The following is a 21,014-nucleotide window of genomic DNA, read 5'->3' as shown; positions in this document are numbered from 1 at the left end:
GTACCTCTCCTGGAGTATTCCACCGGGCGGCTGGTCACCCAGCCAGTCGTTCCCCTACAGAAAGCTCAGAGCTCATTCTGACCAATCTTTGGGTAGGACTGAAACCACACACTGGGAGAGTGAGGTCACAACCCCTAGGTTACATCCCTTACCTACTTGTTGCTAGGTGAACAGTGGCTACGTACACGTTGAGGCTGGCCCGTTTGCCTCGTTACCTCGTGTGTGTGTGTGTGTGTGTGTGTTTGTGTGTGTGTGTGTGTTTACCTATTTGTGTATTACAGGGCCCGAGCTAAGCTCTCTGTGTCCTGTCTCCTTGTCCACTCCTGTCATATCTCTTTCATCTGATTGACACACACTGCGTCAACGACATCACTGCTCAGTTTATTCCACTTATCAATACTACGATGCGGGAAACTGTATTTTCTCACATAATTTAGACAGATGTCTTTTATTAGCTTTTTCCATGTCCTCGGAGATGATTACTTGTGGTCACCTTTATCAACTCTGTCCAATATGTCAATCTTGTTCACCAATTTATACATAATTATCATGTCTCCTCTTATTCTTCTCTCTTCCAATGTGGTCAGCCCCAGTTTCCTGAGTCTTTCCTCATAGTCTATCTCCCTGAGTCCTGGTGCCAGCCTCTGTGCCCTTTCCATCTTCTTCACATTTTTCTTCATATGCGGTGACCAGACGCAAGCTGCATACTCTAACTGGGGTCTTATTAACCCATACAGCGTCAGAGACGTACGAGATACGTCGGCTACTCTGAGCGAACCGGGCGTCAGAGACGTATGAGATACGTCGGCGAGCTTTCTCGTGTTTTCGGAGGTATTGCGTCCTCAAAACCTACCAGTATACTGCCATCATGCACTGTAGACATTGCTCATGCTGCCTCCTCGTCCCTGCTAACATGAATGCTTCCTGTATTTATTTATTACAATTTTGAACTTTAGCAGTTTCTGCTGCCTTCAGCTAGGTGTAGCGGGAAACTGACACCTCAACTTCGCTAATATGAACAAAGCGTAATTTCCATTACTTACTCTTGCCATTTCAGTTGTTTTTGGTAACTGTTATATTGTGGCAGTGAAAACTTTGTATGACATAAATAAGTATTTTCCAATCGCTTTGTTATAAGGAAAAACAAGTATATATTACTCGGAAAATATTTGCACCGTGAAAGGCAACACTCCCTCGCGATATCTCGTGTCTATTTTTATCTACAAGCACTCTCAAACAGCAAAACATGATATGTTGTTTTTCTTTCAACTCAGGAACGATATTATGCATGTGTCCAACTCAGGGATCGACTGGTGAGAAACGAGAAAGCAAATAAACTAGTCACATAAGGCTTTGCTAAGTCGCTAACCTTAGCGCAAAATATCTCGCACCAATTAATACCACTTCCAGTCAGTTCTGGGAGGAATGACTGTCATTTTCATTTGTTTCACATCATTTAAGACTGGTTTAGCAAAAAAAAAATCCATGATGTGGCCAGCACTGGCGAAATCACAAAGTCTCAGATCTTCTGACGCTGTACGGGTTAAGGTGCATGATATCTTCTTCATCATTCCTTCATCTAGGTAGTGGAATGCAAGGCCAATATTTTGAAGCATGTTATATGTTTTCAAAAATATCTTGTTAATGTGTTTCTCCAGTGAAAAGGTGTTTTGCACGGTTACTCCTAAGTCTTTCTCCTCATTGGTCTTTTCAATTTTCTCATCACCCAGCCTGTAATCCTTGTTTGGTCTGTATCTACTTCTTCCCATTTTCATAACATGGCTCTTGTTTATATTGAATTCCATCTGCCATTCTTTACTCCACTCATATATTTTATCAAGATCTTCCTGTAACTTGTTACAATCCTCCACATTCTTTACTCTCCTCATAATTTTGGTATTGTCCGCAAACATATTCATGTAACTGTCAATTCCTACTGGCATATCATTAACATAAATAAAAAAACATGATGGGACCAAGCACTGACCCTTGTGGAACTCCACTGGTTACCTTTTTCCACTCTGACTGCTTTCCTTTCCCCACTGTTCGCATTTCTCTTCCCACTAAGTAATTTTCCATCCATTTTGCTAGTTTATCACTTACTCCTCCAATCTTCTTTAGTTTTCACATCAGTCTATTGTGTGGCACTTTATCAAAGGCCTTTCTCAAGTCCAGGTAGATAGCATCCACCCATCCCTCTCTATGTTGTAGTATGTCAGTCACTCTTGAATAAAAACAAAATAAATTGGATACGCATGATCTTCCTTTACTGAAACCAAACTGCCTTTCACTCAGGATGTTTTCACTTTCTAGATACTCACTCCACTTAGCTTTAATTACTTCTTCACATACCTTGCACAATATACTAGCCAACGATACTGGTCTGTAATTTAATGGTTCCATTCTACTACCATTCTTATATATAGGCACAATGTCAGCTCTTTTCCACTCTTTCGGGACTATTCCTGTTCGTATGGAGGTTTCCACAATATCAATTATGGGGTTCAACAATTGATCCTTACATTCTTTTAGCAACCTCCCAGATATGCCATCAGGCCCCATTGATTTATTAATATCCAAATTGCTTATAATTTTCCTTATATCTTCTTTAGTAACCATGATGTCCTGCATTTGCTTTATTTCTGTAGGCCTTTCTCCTATAAAATGCTCCTCCTTTGGAAACACTTTGCAAAAGTTGTCGTTCAAAATTTCAGCTATATCTCTAGCATCCTCATATACTTCTTCCCCATTTTTTACCTTTTCTATTGCCTCTCTTTTATTTAGTTTTCCATTTATGAATTTGTAAAACATTTTAGGGTCACTATCACAGTTTTCCACCACCCTCTGTTCATATTCCTTCTGTGCTGTTCTCCTTACTTCAATATATCTATTCCTTGCTGTTTTGTAATCTTCTCTTGATAATACATCACTGTTTTTCTTAATTTTTTTCCACGCCTTTTCTTTGTTCCTTTTTGCTTCTTCACAATTTCTATTAAACCACTGTTTATTATTTAAAGTCCCTTTTCTGTGATATGGCACAAATTTCTTCACAGCAGAGTTATATAAATCCATAAATTTATCGTATTTCAGTTGCATATCCCTTTCCTGGTATACCACGGACCAGTCAATTTCATTAAAGAACTCCCTTATATGGTTATAATTTGCCCTAATATAATTTAATTTTTCCTCCCTGTGTTCCACAATCTTATCCGGGCTTAATTCCGTATCCAGCTCTAAGCTTAGGACATCATGGTCGCTTTTCCCCAAGGGACATTCATGTTCAATTTCCTCTTTTAGGGAGATGCCCCAGGTAAATACCAAATCCAGCCTTGCTGCAACATCTTGTCCCCTGCACCTTGTTGGTGATCTCACCCACTGTGTGTGTGTACATGCGTTATGTATGTAGTACCTATTTGCTTAGTGCATTACCCAGACCATTTCAACTGTTAGTGGTAAAATGCATGCAAAACAGTGTGTGCCTCATCACGTCAACCGCTGCCCGCTCCCACCACCGCCGTGTCATTCATTCATTCATCTACGGTCATCTGCTGGTCACCCAGTGCAATAATAATAATAATATACGGTTTATTACTTTGGCAATGTAAAAAATTACACTGAAAATGTACAGGGGGGGGGGGACACTAAGACAATGAACTGTAATGCTTAACCTAACTATGGATATAACTTAACCTAGAATTCACTTATTAATTTACTTATTTATTTAAGGCTCGCACAATAGTGGGCACCGCGCTAAGTCGATACCGATCAGTGCGCTTAAGGACGCCACGCGATTCTGGTGTCGGGTGGCGCGAGCAGGGGGAGGCACGTCGGGGGGTAGCAGGTGGCAGAGACGTGGATGACGCAGCAGTCCTTCCCCAAATTTTTCCAAGGCTTCCTGGTGTCTTATGGCCAGCCTCGGCAGACTCAGGCAGGTCAGGGCGTCCTCGTAGGACATGTAGGCAGGCCCAAGGATGACCCTGAACGCCCTCCTCTGAACCCTCTTCAGCTGTTGTCGTTGTGTGAGGTTCAGGGAGGAGGACCACGCTGGGGCGGCGTACATGAGCTTAGAGAGTATAAAGGTGAGGTACACTCCCCTCAGCTCATCTGCCGGTGCTCCCAGGGACCTGAGTCGGTGCAGTAAATAGATTTTGTATGAGGCTGACCTGATGATGTTGGAAACATGCTGCTTGCATGATAATTGATCATCCACCAAGACACCTAGAAGCTAGAAGTGTGTGAGTGTGTATGTGTGCAAGTGTTATGTATGTAGTATCTATGTGCATAATGCACTAAATATCCAAGGATTATAAAAAAAGAAAGTAAGGAAGTGGAATAATTAGTGATCAGATTGTATGTTTGAAAGAAACGCAGAAAAAGACGAGATATAAACTTTAAAAATGAAATTCTATTACTCAATAATATGATAAACAAACAATGTAATAATGGTGTTATGTAAGAAACAACACAGTGCATGTTGAGTTCAGTAAGTTAGAAACTGTAAGCGAAGACATCCTATATGTGAAGGCAATTATTAAAGAATGGAAAATCAAAAGTATATTTTAGTGTAAGTGATAAGGAGAGAAATGATAAGATGAGGAAGGAAATAGTCTATCGTGGATACAAATGAAGATCCTTTGTTGGTGATTGGTGACTTTAATTATGTAGAATTTAAAAGAAAACAGAAACTCGATGGAAATGGTAAAATGATAATTGAATGGCTGGAAAAAAATATAGATTATTAATGTTCAATAATGATTGTAAGTGCAGAGGAGAATTTACATGAGCCCAAGGTGAGAAACGGATTAGGTATACGTAATTGATAATGCTTTGGCAACCAAAAAAATATATGACAAATTTGTGGCAGTGGAAATTGATGAAGAAAAGGAAGCATTTGTTGTGTCGGATCGTTGGATCATTGTTTAATGGCAGTAATATTTAGGTTACATAAGGAAAATAAAGTTTGTAAAGGAGAGCAGACAGAGGGAGTACTATGATATGGACACAGGAGCACTAGAAGTTTATTGAGATGAAATGGAGAGAAAAAAACATGAGGAAAGTGCTTTAAGTATACAGGGAATGGAGGAAAGGATTAAAAATATATACAGTAGGCAGAGCATTGAAATATAGATACAGGAGGAAGAAGGAGATAGGAGATACAGATGCAGAGAAGAAAGAACCATCATGGATGAATGAGGAGATAAAAAGGGAAATTAAAGAAAGGAGAAATGCCATGAATGAAGAGGTCTTAGCTAATGACCAGCCCTAACCTAAGTTAACCAACACCAGTATAACATAACCTAACACCACTCATTAAAACCTTCACTGTGTTAAGAACAGGCATCATTATATGTAGGACCAACTTTTAGGCTAATTCTGATAAAGAAACTATTCTGCATATTTTCAGTGTTTTTATTTCATGGAAAATTGTTCATGTTATGTTTGATATCAAAATCTCATATGTGCTTGTTTGCTCATTAATCATCTTAGTTTAAATGTGAATGCAGAATGTGTGTTTTATTTTTAATGCATTTATTTCATTAGATTTACTGTCATCTATTGTTCTCATTTTATGGAAATTTACTTGTGTTATATACCTAAGACCTTTTACGAGATACTTTTTAGTAATTTATTTCTTGTTATAAGCAATGAATGCATACATTGGAGCCTCAACATTCCTCAGTATGATCACATTTGCACAAAAGACTTTTTAAGTAGAATATTTGTTGATTGTAAAATAAATACATTATCATTATATATGTATTTATCAAGTCTTAGGCCGCTTTCACACCAAGGCGGCACATAAGTCGCACGTCGCAAGTGGCAAGGCACGTGGCATACCACTTGAAAATGAATATCTGGAAACATGAAACCTTTCACACTGAAGTGGCGTGGCACATGCAATGTACCACGCCACTTCGGTTTGAAAGGTTTCATATGTTTCCAGATATTCATTTTCAAGTGGTATGCCACGTGCCTTGCCACTTGCGATGTGTGACTTATGTGCTGCCTTGGTGTGAAGCGGCCTTACAGTCGTACAATAATAAATTTCCCACAAATTATTGTTTACATTGTACTTTCACGTACTGTACATTATAGTTTCACGTCACTATAGCAATGCTTCTTTGCAGATGCCTAGGTCATGCTGTGTCCCTGGATGCAAGGCAAACTATAGTTCGTCAGATGCGTCGGCATTCCACTTCCCTAAGGATGAAGCACGACGGCTGCAGTGGGTGAAGGCCATCCACAGAGAAGACTTCACGCCAAACCAGAACTCGGTGGTCTGTGCCAGACATTTTGAGGATCATTTTATAATCAGAGAAGACAGCATGACACGCCCAGATGGCACAGTAATTACAGCTAAGAGAGGAAAGCCAACTCTGACAAAGGATGCCTACCCAACAATATTTCCTAACCACCCACAATATATGTCTAAGAAAGCACCACCTGCTCGGGTAAATCCACAAGTAAGAAAAGATAAGGCATTAGAAAGAGATGAACTGCAGTTTCAGGACTGGATGAAAGATGACATGATAAATACCTTTAGTGATTTTTGTGATAATTTTGTTCCCAAGGTATCTAAAGATTAGTTGCTTGTTTCTACTTAGGATTTTGTGTCATTTATGAAAATATGTTGTGATGACCAGCCAATGATTAAGACATCTTTTAAAGTGATGAAAGACTTAAAGGTACAGATCTGGTATGAAAACACAAAATTAGAATCAAGAAAATTCAAATGGCTTTTAGGTTCAGAAAAAAAATGTGATCGATGGTCAAAATTTGATAATTTGATAAGCCATATGAGTTCTTACTCAGAATCAGCTATCAGCTATGTTGATAAACTTTCTCAGTGTATTGAAGCTATAAACCAAATTCTGGAAAAAGACTGTGAATCAGAAAATAACAGATATTCAAAAAGTGAAGTGTTGTGGTTCTGTGGTGAACAGCTAAGTATGTTATGTAAAGATAAAATGAGATACAGTTGTGAGTTTCTGATTTGGGCTTATAGTGTATATTTGTCTAGCCCATCACTGTACACAGACCTGCATGATAGTAAATTTATCATTCTCCCTCACCCTAACTATCTAAGAAAACAATGTAAGTGGTGCAAATTCAGTGGTTACAGAAAATTCCCATGAGCTCTTTTTGAGGGAAAATGTAACAAACCTACAAAGTGAAGAAAAACTAGTAAATTTGGTGCTTCATGAAATACATGTTAAAAAAAATCTCACATATAAGGGTGGTAGACTTTATGGTGCCACAATGAACTCATGCAAACCAGCAACAACAATTCAGGCATTTATGATCTCTTCCCTCTTGTCTAAAACCAAGCATATTGCTGCACTTTACTCACTTTGCCATCTGACAGCAGATACACTTTTTGATCTGACAATCAAAGTTTTGGTTTTCCTCCATGACAGGTTACAAAGTAGTATCATTAATATCTGACAATAACAGGATTAACAGAAATATGTTTGAGTTACAAAGTAGTATCATTAATATCTGACAATAACAGGATTAACAGAAATATGTTTGAGAGGTTGTGTGGGGGAAGTCTTATCTCCTCCATACCACATCCCTGTGATTCAAGTATGCCACTTTTCTTACTTTTTGATTCAGTTCATTTATTGAAGTGCATAAGGAATAATTGGTTGAATCAGAGAAATCCTATCCAAAGTTTTGTCATACATTCACCATCTGACTTTCAAAATCAATATGAAGCAAAACTTCTGCCACTAAAGCAGCTATGCATAAAGGAACACAGTCAGTGTGTTAAACTAGCTCCAGGTTTGTCTGAGAAGGTGCTTTTCCCTACTAATTTAGAAAGGCAAAATGTGCAGTTAGTTGTAAGATTATTTGATGACAAAAATGTTGCAGCACTGAAAATAATGAATAATTCTGATGAATCAGGTACTGTTGCTTTCTTGGAACAAATAATATCATGGTGGCAGATAGTAAATGTGAAAACTCCAGACAAAGGTGTTCACCTTCAGGAAAAATTTAACTCTATTAGGCAGCATTCCTCAGTTGACCAAAATCTGTTATTTTTAAGTAATTTTGATCAGTGGCTTAAGGCCTGGGAAGAGTTGGAGGTTCAGAAGGAAAGGTCAGGTAAATTATCAAGAGAGACATGTTTTGCTCTTAGACACACTACATCAACACTGATAAAATTGTGTGACTATCTGCTGCAACACCAGAATTTTCAGTATGTGCTACTTGGAAAATTCCAAACAGACAATCTGGAGTATAGGTTCTCACAGTATAGGAAGATGAGTGGGACTAATTACAATGTGTGTGTGGCTCAAGTAATGGAATCTGAAAAGAAACTGAAAGTCATGAATGTTCTGTCCATGGCTAAAGGCAAGTGTGGACCATTATCTCTAAGTAATTTAAGTTTCTCCAAGTGTGAGCCTGACTCCCACAGTGGTTGTGATGAGTACATGGAAAAGTTCAAGGGAGTTGAGGAATATTTGGAAGAGAAAAGCTTGACAAAAGATGATGAAAATGCAATGGTTTTCATTGCTGGCTATGTTGCACACAGTATTAAGAAAAAGTTAGTGTCAAGTATGTGTTAGTAGGGTCTCTCTTGATGAAAAACTTGAAGGTGATGTTCCTGATAACTGTCAGTATCTCAAAATCCTTGATCGAGGTGGCTTGAAGTGGCCAACAGATTTTACACTTTCAGTCTGCAGATCTGCCTACCAAATGTTTGAGGCCCTTATTGGCAACTTCAAGACAACTTTTATACAGTGCAACAATCAAAGAGAAATTCTTGTTCAGTTAGCATTAAATGTTCAGGAAAATTCTTTTGATATGAGTGAGTGTTGCCCCTGCAAAGCATTAGTGGAGAAACTACTGAGGATGTGTATCTGGCCAATAGCAAATATTTTATTAAATAATTTCTCAAAGACCTACAATAATACAATAATTCAGAAAAAAAAAAAAAAACTCAACACTTGAACACTGAGGCACAACGCAGTGACTGAGGCCAGTATACTGATAAACAGTTTTATTGTGAAATTTATTCAACAAATATTTTTGTATGTAGTGTGCAATAATTCAGGATAGCTATAAAAGAAAACTGTCAACACTTGAACACTAAGGCCAGTATACTGCTAAAGGGCAACCAACATTTCTATGCTGACATTTATTCAATAAATATTTTTGTAGTGTGGAATAATTCAGGATTGTAAAAAACAGAAAACTGTCAACACTTGAACACTGAGGCCAGTATACTGTTAAAAGGCAACCAACATTTCTATGCTGACATTTATTCAATAAACATTTTTGTAGTGTGCAATAATTCATGATTGTAAAAAACAGAAAACTGTCAACACTTGAACACTGAGGTCAGTATACTGATAAAGGGCAACCAACATTTCTATGCTGAAATCTATTTAATAAATATTTTTTTGTAGTAAGTGTGCATTATTATCCATTACTAGTAGTAGTAGTAGTATAGTAGTGTAATATTATTATTATTATCATTCCAACATGGTAATATTGTAGGAAGTTCTTAAAGTATTTGATGTTTTCCTAAAATTACTATTAAAGAAACTCCTAAAGAAACTTGAAAAGTGAGTGATGCAGAAAGAAAACAATAGTAACACATATTTTAAAACATAATGATTGTTGGAGAGCTGTACTGGAGGCAGAATAAGAGAAAAAAATGGGAAACATTGGTAAGTCTGTAGAGCGCGCGAGAGGGTCCACCCACTCTTTGTGACATCGATCCGAGACTCAGGCCTTCTCGTCTAGAAGGCAGTGGTCCTGTCAGTGTGGCTGATACATGATACATAGTGTGTACTGGGCTCCTGGAAGGGTGTTCAGTGAAAGATACATAGATACAGGATTGTATATGTATGAATGTATGTAGTGCTTGTATAACAGCAGTATATGGTCTGAGAGGACACACATAGCCCAGGCCAGGCCCCCAGCCCCCATCACTGTATGTGTCACCACTCAGTGTGTGTGTTGTGTTGAAGATAATGTATTAATGAATGTCTTTGTTTCAGGACGTTGGTGTGTGTTGGATGCCTGTGTGACTCCATGCTACGCTGGCCTGCCACACCACAGGATACATTGATGATAGTGTCACCTCAGCAGACACTACACTGTTGTCATGTGTAGCAGTGCCTCTAAAGACAGCACACCCCTCCTCCACCAAGGTAGAACGAAGCAGTGTACACCTAGTTTTGTACTTGTTGTATTGTGAGGAGTGTATTTTTTGTGTATTGTGGGTTATAAGACAGAAAGTAGTAGTAGTTTACACCTAGCCTTGTGTATCTTGTGAGGGGTGTGTACTTTGTTGTATTGTAGTTTACAGTCAGTGTTGTATGTACTGTGTTTGTGTTGTGAGGTGCAAGGAGAGGCAGAGACTTATAATGTGTATTCATCTAGTTGTAATTTTTACAGGGCCTGGGTATTATACTAGTGTGGCCCCATCTCCATATCTACACACATCCAACTTTCCTTTAAAACTATGCACACTCCTCGCTGACACCACCTCCTCACTCAAACTATTCCACACCTCCACACATCTCTGTGGGAAACTATATTTCTTCACATCCTTCAAGCATATTCCCTTGGCTATCTTTTTACTATGCAATCTCGTAGTTCTATTTAAATTTTCCTCTCTCAACATCATTTGCTCATTATCCACTTCATCCAGTCCATTCAACAGTTTATAAACCTGTATTAAATCTCCTCTTTCTCTTCTTTGTTCCAAGGTAAGCAAATTCATTTCTTTTAATCTCTCCTCATAGGTCATTTCTGCCAATTCTGGAACCATTCTTGTTGCCATTCTCTGCAATCTCTCCAACTTCCTTATATGCTTCTTTTTATAAGGGGACCAAACCATCCCAGCATATTCCAATCTTGGTCTAATTACAGTACTAATTAATTTCTTCATCATATCTTTATCCATATAATGAAAGGCTAATCCAATATTTCTAATCAAATTATATATTTCTCCAAACATCTTGTCAATATGAGCCTCAAACTGCCCATGGTCTTGTATTATCACTCCCAAATCCTTTTCCTTTTCCACCTTTTTCAACACTACTTCTTCACCCATCTTATATGACCCTCTTGGCCGTCTTCCACTCTTCCCCATCTCCATCACATGACTTTTGCTCAGATTAAATTCCATCTCCCACCTCTTGCTCCACTCCCAAATCTTATCCAGATCTGCCTGTAAAATTTCACAATCTTCTTCACTCTTCACACACCTACACAATTTCGCATCATCCGCAAACAAATTAATATAACTGTTTACTCCCTCTGGCATATCATTAATATAGACAAGGAAAAGTATTGGTGCCAGCACTGAGCCTTGTGGGACTCCATTCTCCACCACCAACCAGTCCGACTTTGCATCCCTTATTACCGTTCTCATCTCCCTCCATCTCAAGTAGTTTTCCATCCACTTTAACAATTTTCCCTTCAGTCCTCCATAAATCTCTAATTTCCATAGCAGTCTCATGTGAGGTACCTTGTCAAAAGCTTTTTTCAAATCCAAATATACACAGTCCATCCATCCTCCTCTCTCTTGTATTTTGTCAACCACTCTTGAATAAAAGCTCAGTAGATTTGTTACACATGACCTCCCTTTCCTAAAGCCAAATTGATGATCCGATAATAACTTATGATCCTCCAAGAACCGTATCCAATATTTCTTTATCACCCTCTCACAAATCTTACCGACCACACTTGTTAAAGACACAGGTCTATAGTTAAGAGGCTCTTCCTTACTGCCTCCCTTATAAATGGGCACCACTTCAGCTCTTTTCCACTCCACTGGTACTTCCCCCGTTTCTAATGAGCACCTTATAATATCATATAATGGATCTATCAATTCTTCTCTACATTCCTTCAATAATTTTCCTGAAACTTCATCTAGTCCCATCGCTTTATCATCTTTAAGTTCCTCCAACATTTTATATAACTCCTTTTTAGGTATCTTAATGTCATCCATGTGCACATTTCCTTGTACATTTTGAGGCTTTACAAACATTGTTTCTTTAGTAAATACTTGTTGAAACCTATTATTTAGCAATTCCGCTATATTCTTAGGGTCATCTACTATCCCTTGCTCTCCTTTTAATCTTTCAATGGACTCTCTCTTTTAAGTTTACCATTTATGAACCTGTAAAACAATTTTGGATGTTCCTTACTCTTGTCTACAATATCTTTTCAAATTTTCTTTCTTCCTCCTCCTTACCCTCACATACTCATTTCTCGCCACTCTATAATTCTCCTTATTTAGTATATTCCTGCTCTTTTCCATCTTTTCCAAGCCACATCTCTCTTTTCTTAGCCTTAACACAAGTTGCATTAAACCAATCCTTTCTTCCTTCCTCTCTCGGTTTATACTTTGGTACAAATTTCATAACTCCTTCTTTATAATATTTCATAAAAATCTCATATTTTTTTTGCACTTCTCTGATTTGTAACATCTCCCAATCTAATGTTCTGAAATAATTTTTCAAACTTTCTGTGTCCATCTTTCTATAATTCAATCTACCACTCCTGTATGTCTCATCTCTCCTTCGCTGTGTTATTGCCATCTGCATTTCCATAACCACATGATCACTCTTCCCAAAGGACATTTATATTGTATATCTCCACATAGGTACACTTCTCTTGTTAACACCAAATCCAGTCTAGCCGGTTCATCATCTCCTCTATATCTAGTATTTTCTTTCACCCTCTGTTCCATCATATTTTCCATCATTAGATTAAGAATCTCTCTCCCATGCTTCCTCTCCAACACCACTCACTAGATTTTCCCAATCCACTTCTTTACAATTAAAATCTCCTACTAGTATCACCTTTCTTTTTCCAGTTAATACACTTTCCAAACTCTGTAAAGTATCCTTGATCATATTGTCATATTGCCTTAATGTCCAAGAATTTGTTTTAGGAGGTACATAGGTCACCATGATTATTAATTCTTTTCCATCACTTTTTAACCTTATGCTTATCACTTCTGCGTTGTTCTTCCCATACCAAACCTTATCCACATTTATCTCCGTCATAATCATAACTCCTCCTCCACCTTTACCCTCTCTATCCTTTCTCCATATATTATATTTATTATCCAAATTTTTCATGTAATTTTGCCTCAGTCAAACACACTATATCAGGCTTCTCCACTATCATATAGTCTTGCAATTCTAATCTACTTGACAGTATCCCATCTATATTAGTATACATTACAGTCCACCTACTGCTCCCTCTAGGGGTTTCTCTGCATTCCTTCTTTCCACATACCATTTTCTGACTCTCTCTCCTATAACTCTCTAAAAAAACTTTTCCTTTTCCTCTTCAGACCGTTCATCATTTTTCCTTCTCGCCTCTTCCAACAATTCCTTATATCTTCTCCTCTCTTCCTCATTTCTATTTTTTCTTCAAACACCTCTTTACAACCTTCTACCTCTCTTAATTTTGATGTTCTATATAAAATGTCCTCCGCAGTTTGTTGTGACTTCAGTACTACTTTAATCGGTCTCCTTACTCCCTCCTTATACGGACCCAGTCTATGGATCTCTTCCACTTCTTCTTGTAGGTCTTTTTTTTCATCATCATTTAGATTTTTAACAGATCTCTTACCGTTTTTAATTTTTCTTTAATTCTCTTAGGCTTATATGTTATATTTTGTTCTTTCATCCAAAATATTAACACACTCTCCTTCTTTTCTGCTATTTCTCTTATCAATGTTTCCTTGTTCTTCATAACATTAACCAGTTCCTTGGACCTTTCTTTTTTTGTCTTCATTCAACTGATCTTTAATTATTTTTTGTAATTCAACCATCTCAGCTTCCCTCGACTCAGTCCATTGTGTTTTCTTCAGTTCCCACTCCCTTTTAAACTTCTCACTTTGCTCACTGATCATTCCCTTAAAGTCATCTTTCTCCTTTACAACTTTCTCCATTTTCTCCTCCAACCGTCTCTTGTATTTTTCAACCTCCTCTCTTAAGTGTGCATTCTCATCCACCAATCGTTTTTCATTTTCCTCCACTCTCCTGACTCTTTCCTTCAAAGCCTTGCGGAATTCTCTATCTTGCTCATCTTCACTCCTTTGAACTTTTAACTCCTTCACCAACTCCTCAAATTTCTTCTCTAACATTACCAATCTACCTTGCATTGTTGCCCCTGTTGATGATGGACTCATATTTTGAATGGCTACTTTAGGTTTTGCTCCCTGGGCTTCATCGGCATATTTTGAATTTGGTAACTTATTTCTTATGGGTCTATCCATTTCACTCTTCCTGGGAGCGTGTGGGTGTGTGGTGGGGTGCACTGGCGGCCAGGCCTGGCAGGTGTTTGTGTGTGTGTGTGTGTGTATTTACCTAATTGTATTTACCTAATTGTAACATACGGGAAAAGAGCTATGCCAGGTTTTCAATAAGGAATGCTTGAGGACACAGATATTCAATAACTCTGATCACATGTGGGCTTGTTACTCACTACCTGAGCCTGCCTCTTTTTCACATTGTCAGTTTCTCTCTGAGCACCAGCTGATGCTAAAATCTTGAATTTTGATTTAGCTATAAATATCTTAGTATTAAAAAAATGTTAATGGCATTAAATGACTTGGTGATCACCTCCCAAGCTAATTTTTTTCTTTTGAAGGCTAGCTGGGTTTGTTGAGCGGTCTTGCAAGTCTTTATTCTCTTTTACAAGATTGAGAATCATTATTCTCTGTTCGTGCGTGAGTTGTTGTTGTTGTTTTCGGGCTTCGACGATCCCACAGATCCTATGAGCCCTGGTGGCGGCCTGTGAGGTGATCACAGGCGTGGTAGTTGTCCACACTTCTTCAGGAAGACGCAGGTGAGGCGGATAACCGCAGCTTGGTGTGAGGAGTAGACGCTTCTTCCCTCCATTCTTGTAGCGGGCACTGTGGTTTTGTTGTCGTTCGTGGAGCTCAAATCCGGATTACAGTTATACCAATACCGAAACAACTGTTACCAACTCATGCTAGCGGCAGACCTCTCGCGGCCCTACCTTCCACGGCGACTCTTGTACTGCCGCAGTGTTGCCAGGTCTACAGAAATATCTGTATTTCTACAGATATTTCGAAGAGTATACAGAAAAACAGATTTTTGTGCAAAATCTACAGATATTTTTAAGTTTACACAGAAAATTTGCAGAAATCTCATCCAATTTCTGATAATCAATAAATATCATGGAATATCCAGTTATAAACTTTACAACTTTTACAAATGACAAAAAAATGAGGCCGTCGGTCAATCGTCCCGCCATTCCGCCAAGGCCCCCCCACCCCCATGCACTGTACTTGAACCGTACGCGTCAGCAGGCAGACCCGGTGAGACTCGGCAGTCGCCGCGCGGCCGCGGCCGCCAGTCGGCACTCGGCAGTCAGCAGCTGAGCAGCGTGACGGTCACGCGAAGTATCCTGTTGTTGTGCACTGCGACGTTTAGATTTATCTCAGTAGAATAACACCATCAAACAAAGCTTAGAAACCGCTTGTCTACTGGTACTTTGACTGGCCTGTTGCACACTAAGAGACTCTTCTCAAACACTAGTACATGTTTTAATATGAATTTGCCAACTCAAATGATGAAGTTAATGAAAGAGGATATGTACAGTATGGAAAAAGACATAGAAGATGATAACAGTGAGTAGATAAGTTTTTTCAATATTTTTTAATAATTTTGTATTATGCTGATTTTTGCACTCCATTCATAATTTCAGTTTCACATTCAGGAGGATTTTTTTTATTTTGTAATGGCAAAAATAAGCCAAAAAACTGGTAATAAATGTAAATGAAAATATTATGTAATTGATGTAGTATTGAGTTTAATTTAGTCTACTGTAGTCCCGATATACAGTATATATATATATATATATATATATATATATATATATATATATATATATATATATATATATATATATATATATATATAGTGTGTGTGTGTGTGTGTGTGTGTGTGTGTGTGTGTGTGTGTGTGCATAGTCTACAGAATTTTTCCGGAATCTCAAGATATTTTAATGGCAAAGCTACAGAAAAAATGGGTTGGGAACCTGGCAACACTGTACTGCCGTCACAGACAGCTGTACTGGCGGTGGCGGAAGGCGCGAAGGGCCCGCGCCTTCCGCCACCACCAAATTCTTTGTAACCCCTCTAAGTCCGTTATTTACTCGGGGATTCGGAATCTAGCGACATCTGGCAGGTTACTGGGACCGTTGCCTATAGGAAACAAAAAAAAAAAAAAAAAAAACTTGCCTCGGTGATTAATAATTACCGCTCGTGGTGGGTTTCGAGCGTCGAGTGCCCATTTTTCTGTCGCATTTTAGCGTTCCCGTGCCTACGATCTTGCTGTTTTACCAGCCAAGCATGGGGCCTAGAAAGCTTTTAAATAGCTCTCAAATATCAGTGATATGTGCTTTAGTGAAAGAGAATAAAACAAACAAGGAAATAGCTGCTCACACCGGACTAGCACTGAGAACTGTTCAACGTTGGACTTTGAAATTTTGCTCGGGAGGAGGCGTGAAGGTCCCACCACCACACAAGCCAGCAGGGCCTAAGCCCAAACTATCTCAGAGGACTCTCAACGTTATACGAAGGCAGCTTGAGGTCGAACCTTGTATAACTAGTAAGGAACTTAAGTCGAGGAACCCACGTCTGTTGGCTGGAGTGGCGGAACGATCACTACGTGACTACTTGAGGAAAGTGCTGGGATACCGAAGTTGCCGTGATGTGCCTAAGTCATGGGTAACACGTGCCCACAGAGTAAATAGACTGCGTTTTGTGGCTGAACACCGTGAATTGACCCTTGACAAGTGGCGTACAGTGTTGTGGTCTGACGAGGCTAGCTTTGAGGTTACTGATAACCAGAGAGGGAGAGTGTACCGACGCCGTGGGAGCGACCCTACCGACCCACGCTACACCAAGCACACCGTGAAACATCCAGACTCGCTTATGGTGTGGGGGTGTTTTTCATACCACGGTGTTGGCAAGCTAGTGTTCTTACCTAAAAACATTCGGATGAATCAAATTAACTATTTTCAGTTAGTTTTGGATGAACTTGATGAGTGCATGTTGCAGTGCAAGGCTGATATTTTCATGCAAGACGGTGCACCTTGCCATAAGTTGATCAGTGATTGGTTTGATTTTTGTGGGGTTGAGTTACTGGCACCTTGGCCTGGTAATTCACCGGACCTTAACCCCATTGAAAATCTTTGGGCAATCATCAAGCGTCGACTGCAAGATAAGGATACATCTTCCATCGATCGCCTTAAGTCAGCTATTCAAGATATTTGGGATAATCTTGATGAGGAACACCTTCGACATCTAGCTGATTCTCTTCCCACACGCCTGGAGAAGGTCAAGAAGAAGAAAGGCTACCCAATTAACTACTAATTTTGGTGAGTAACCCATATTTTACCCCATTAATTATCTTCTCCCCACATGCAACAGGTTGTTGCCGCACCCGCGCCTTGCGCCGCCGCCAGTACGCAGTGGTGGTGGTGGTGTAGCAGGGCATACGGTAATGATGGAAGGACGTTATATTGATGGAGACGCCGCGCGCCTATCCCGCTGTACTACAAAAAGTGAAGCCAGTGGGCGGAGCTTACGATCGTAACTCACCCTAAACATTGCCCTCTCTCGTGTTAAGCAATGGGAAATTTTCGCCTTCTTTTCATTACTAGAGGAAATCTAAGGAAGAAGTGATGGTTTATCTAATGTAAACCACAATATAGTTGAACCCGATTTTTGTAGTTGTTTGGTGGCTACTGGGTATATCAACACTTTAATGTGCAGAGTGTAAACCTCCACACCGTGACATCTTGTTTATTGTTAGCGTTACAGAATACACATTTGAAGTATGCACAACATAGGAGTGTAGGGGGTGAGGTAACAAATGCATTCCAGAAGAAAGATGTTAGACATAAATTAGATAGGATAAACAGAGATAGTGAAAAGATTAGGAAAGATTTCCAGGTGAAAATAGGAGAGAATAAGATTAGGATTCCAAATAAGGAGACAGCATCTAGGAAGGTAGCAGGACTTAAATGTTTTTATGTAAATGCCAGGAGTCTTAGGAACAAGAAGGACGAGTTATCTAGTTATATAGTTGAGGAGGACTTAGATGTTGTATGTCATAGAGGCATGGGTAAATGAGGAAAAGTTAAGGGAAAATAGGAAAGAATATGAAGTAGATGGATACATTATGTATTTATACCAGAGAATTGGTAGGATAGGTGGAGGAGTAGTTATTTATGTAAAAAAATCCTTCATTTCCAGTCAGGTTAATGGTATTAAGGTAGATAACAGAGTAGAGTCCTTATGGCTGGATGTTAGAGTAAACAAAAGTAAGATTATTATAGACCACCTAACCAGTCAGCAGATGTAGACAAGCTTATGGTAGATGAGATAAATAGGGGGTGTACTAGTCAGACAATTATCTTAGGGAATTTTAATCTTAAGTCAGTAAACTGGGAGAGGATGGTAGGAGATGCTAGTGAAAATAAGTTTATGGAAAGTTTTCAGGATAACTATTTAGTGCAGATGGTAGATAAACATACTAGGGGGAGGAAGGTTTTAGACATAGTACTAACAAATATTGAGCATTGTTTAAAGGAAGTTGAGGTAGGAGAGACTTTAGCAAACAATGACCATCATATAATTAGATTTATCATTAATTCCAGTAGGGATAATATAGTGAATAAGACTAGAGTCCCAAACTATCATGGTAGGTTACGTCAGTTATTAGGAGAGGTAAACTGGGAAGATAGTTTTGGAAATAAAACTGCACAGGAGATGTGGGATATTTTTAAGGTTGTAGTAAAGGGTATAGTGATGCAGTGTATCCCTTACAAAGATATAAGGCAGAGAAACAGGAAGCCATTATGGTGGACTCATGAGATAGGTAGCCAGATCAGAGAGAAGAAGAGGGCATACAGAGAGTTGCAGAAAAGTGGGGAAGATATAGATTTGATTAGGTACAGACAGGTCAGAGATGATTTGAGTAAGGTTATAAAAAAAAGTAAAAGGCAGGCAGAGATAAAACTAGCTAGAGCTGGGAGTAAAGATCCCAAAAAATTATATAGTTATTACAAGGTCAGTGATAAAAGAAATAAGGATAGGATTGCACCACTCAGAAAAGATGGCATAGTAGTGGATCAAAAGGAAGACATAGTAGAATTATTGAATGAACAATTTTCTTCGATATTTACTAGGGAAAGAATAGGAAATCCTGTTACAAACAGTGCGACGAGTAGTTTAAGAGCTTTAGAAAATATTGATATAAAACCGGGAATTATTAGGAAATTTATTCTTGAACTAGACAATAGGAAATCTAGTGGTCCTGATGAGCTACATGCCAGAGTATTTAGGGAGGGTGTAGACAGTATTTCTGAAGCACTTAAGTTAATCTTTGAAAGATCACTTAGGTTTGCTGAGATACCTCAGGACTGGAACTTAGCTAATGTTACTCCAATATTCAAAAAAGGTAGGAAGGATGATGCGAATAATTATAGACCGATCAGTTTAACTAGTATAGTATGTAAGATACTAGAGAAAATCATTAAGGGTAGTATTTGGGAGCATTTAAATGAGAATAGATTAATTAGAGATACCCAACATGGCTTTAGATCAGGGAGGTCCTGTCTTACAAATTTGCTTGATATCTTAGAATATATTACCAAGGAGTTAGATGAAAGAAATAGCATAGATGTTATATATCTAGATTTTAGCAAGGCGTTTGATAAGGTACCGCATAGGAGGCTAGTGTACAAATTGAGACTACATGGGATAGGGGGTAGGTTAGTTGATTGGATTAGTGAATGGCTTTCTGATAGGAAACAGAGAGTAGTATTAAATGGGGCAATGTCCGAGTGGAAGGAAGTGGTTAGTGGGGTACCCCAAGGATCAGTGCTAGGACCTCTTCTTTTCTTAGTGTACATTAACGATTTAGATATAGGAATTAGTAGCAAAGTATCAAAGTTTGCAGATGATACTAAGATAGCATGTGCAGTACAAGGTGAAAAGGACAATTATAGAATACAACGAGACCTGGACAGGCTGATAGTATGGGCAGACAGGAGGCAGATGGAGTTTAATTCTAAAAAAGTGTCAGGTTATGCATTTAGGTAAAGACAACACAAACTTTAGCTATGAGATGGAGGGATGTTGGCTAGAGGCAGTAGAGGAAGGAAAGGATTTAGGAGTAGTGATAGACAGGACTATGAAATTTTCAAAGCAATGTTTAGAAGCAAGAAATAGGGCAAATAGGATCCTGGGTTTTATAAATAGAAATGTTAGTTATAAAAGTAAGGAAGTGGTGCGTAGCTTATATAATTCCTATGTTAGGCCCCATTTAGAGTATTGCATACAGGCCTGGTCACCCCACTATAGGCAGGATATCAACATGTTAGAAGCAGTTCAGAGAAGAGCAACTAGGATGATACCAGCATTAAATTGCCTGGAGTATAGAGATAGATTAAAGGAATTAAACATGTTTTCATTTGAGAGGAGATGTATTAGAGGGGATATGATAGAGTTATTTCAAATGTTCTCAGATACAAACTACATAGATGTGAGATCTTTCCTTACCTTAGAGGAGGGAAATAGGACTAGAAATCATGGCAGGAAGATTAGAAAGCAAGGCTGCAGGTTAGATATAAGAAAATATTTCTTTAGTCATAGGGTGGTAGACTACTGGAATGCATTGCCAGAGACGGTTGTAAATAGCACTAGTTTGACAATGTTTAAAAACAGATTAGATAAGCACTTAAATTTATTAGATTTATAATTATGTATAGCACTGCATGATAGTTTTTATAAAAAATTTACTATAGTTAAACAAGACATGATCCCCATGTATGGGGACCACAAATTGTAGAGGATTTCTCTGCAGGACTTAGCCCTGTTAATGGGCCAAATATTTAGAATTAGTATATAATGTATTGTGTACTTGTAAGTGTATCTTTAAGTACTGATGACGAGGTCGCTGTGCGACTGATACAGGATAACCTAGATGGGC

The 21,014-nt window shown here is 38.6% G+C and overlaps 1 protein-coding gene across 3 annotated transcripts in view; it reads left to right on the top strand.

Annotated features, from left to right (window-relative positions):
* LOC123500366 (52 kDa repressor of the inhibitor of the protein kinase-like) overlaps positions 1-9,415 on the top strand; it is a 31,752-nt gene extending 22,337 nt beyond the window's left edge. For 2 of the 3 annotated variants that reach the window (XM_045249084.1, XM_045249086.1), the window contains one exon: positions 6,129-9,415. In XM_045249084.1, coding sequence (XP_045105019.1) covers positions 6,129-6,587 — 459 coding nt within the window. In that variant the 3' untranslated portion in view covers positions 6,588-9,415. The remainder of the gene's footprint in view (positions 1-6,128) is intronic. The other variant, XM_045249085.1, reaches the window with a different exon arrangement.
* The last annotated feature ends 11,599 nt before the right edge of the window (positions 9,416-21,014 follow it).

Source organism: Portunus trituberculatus, unplaced genomic scaffold, assembly GCF_017591435.1.
Source record: "Portunus trituberculatus isolate SZX2019 unplaced genomic scaffold, ASM1759143v1 PGA_scaffold_205__4_contigs__length_1045770, whole genome shotgun sequence".
NCBI lineage: Eukaryota > Metazoa > Arthropoda > Malacostraca > Decapoda > Portunidae > Portunus > Portunus trituberculatus.
The sequence above is the reverse complement of the archived record's forward strand: the minus strand, read 5'-3'. Positions and strand labels throughout refer to the sequence as shown.